We start from the raw sequence: 1,454 nt of genomic DNA, 5'->3' as shown, positions 1-1,454 counted from the left end.
GTTTCATAGGGTGACTCCTGGAAGGTCATGAATCTCAGAATGCTGTTGCCAATGTCCCCTTGAACGCTGTACCTCTCTCCGTTTCCAATGGTCCACTCGAACTCCACCCCAGCCAGAGTCGTGAATTCATTTCCCTGCTCATCGTAAGCTCGTACCTCAAAGGCCTCTGGGGCCTCTTCGATGAACAATTCCCTGGTAGTTGTCACGAGATTGAGCGAGTAAATTGCGTCTACAATAACGTCACACCTCAAAAATTGCCCGGTGTTCACGTCCTCTGCGAGAACGATTGCTGTATTCCTGGTGAGCTCTCTGGTTATACTCTGGACTAGGACTGCTGATGAACATGTTCTGTCTTGATTCTCATTCATGGGAATCAGATGAACAACATCCAGACGTGATGTCGACCTATTCGAGATGAACAAAGCAATTGGTGAATTAAAATTGATTGGAAATTGGAGGAAACTATGAGCCCAGAATTTTCTAGGGGTCAGTAAAATGTAAATGCAAATAAAATGGATAGTTCTGGAAGATTACCATTGGTAACAACCTCCTTCGGTTACTTCTAAGGTAAAGTTGACTGGGAAGTTGTTGAAAACTGGTAGTAATACACGAGGAACATTTAATCGTGATGTTTCCGCAGTGGGAAATGTTGTGTAAATTAGAATACATAACGTAAATACAACTTTTTTTGGAAATATATTGGATACCGCCATAATTTATCAGCTACATGTGGTGCGGGGAAACTTGGCGGCCTTATGGACGGACACGAATATTGAAAATCGAGAGAAGTGAGCAAAGAGGATTGACTAAAGTAGAGGCTCAGTTCTGGGGGTTTGAATGACCCCAGCGACATGGTAGTACTGCACCCCAACAGAGAGAGGGCGCCATACACAATGCTGGGGTGTCCAACAAGTCGAGGGGGTGAATTTTATTTTCTACGCTATGAATGCTTTTTGTTTTTTATTTGTTTAACTGAGATTTAGCCGACTGCAGAACGAGTGGAAGAGGGAAGCCACGTCTTGTGGAATTTCCAATGGAAAAAATGATTCAATATATTGAAGATATACTACTAATGAAATTATAATATTATAATGAGCGCGTTGCCTAATGGGCAACGTGCTTGGCTAGCACGCCGACGGCTGGGGTTCGATCCCGCCAGCATCCATTTTTTTTTTAATAATTCCTATTTTCTTTTTGTAAATGACTAATCATTTGAAATATCGTTTAAAAATTGAATACCTCCTCGACGCTCATGTCCCCCTGATACTTTTTCAAAAATTTTGAAAAATTTTAAATTTCAGAATTTAAAATTTAGAAATTTTACGTCCAGTGAAATACATCGGTAATGCGGATCCCTGAAATACCAACAGCTGGTAATATGTGGCCCTGGTATGTCGGGAAATGGTGAAAAGATCGAGCAGTAAAGTATCGAGTAAAAAAGTATAAGTATAGAA

The 1,454-nt window shown here is 41.0% G+C and overlaps 1 protein-coding gene across 1 annotated transcript in view; it reads right to left on the bottom strand.

The window, feature by feature from the left end:
• Positions 1-745, bottom strand: part of Gp210 (nucleoporin 210) — a gene marked incomplete in the record, with an annotated part of 7,478 nt that extends 6,733 nt beyond the window's left edge. The window contains 2 exon segments of the mRNA XM_011301763.1: positions 1-405; positions 535-745. Coding sequence (XP_011300065.1) covers positions 1-405; positions 535-713 — 584 coding nt within the window.
• Positions 746-1,454: the final 709 nt, after the last annotated feature.

Source organism: Fopius arisanus, unplaced genomic scaffold (genome assembly GCF_000806365.1).
Source record: "Fopius arisanus strain USDA-PBARC FA_bdor unplaced genomic scaffold, ASM80636v1 scaffold00024, whole genome shotgun sequence".
In the NCBI taxonomy this organism is placed as follows: Eukaryota; Metazoa; Arthropoda; class Insecta; order Hymenoptera; family Braconidae; genus Fopius; species Fopius arisanus.
The sequence above is the reverse complement of the archived record's forward strand: the minus strand, read 5'-3'. Positions and strand labels throughout refer to the sequence as shown.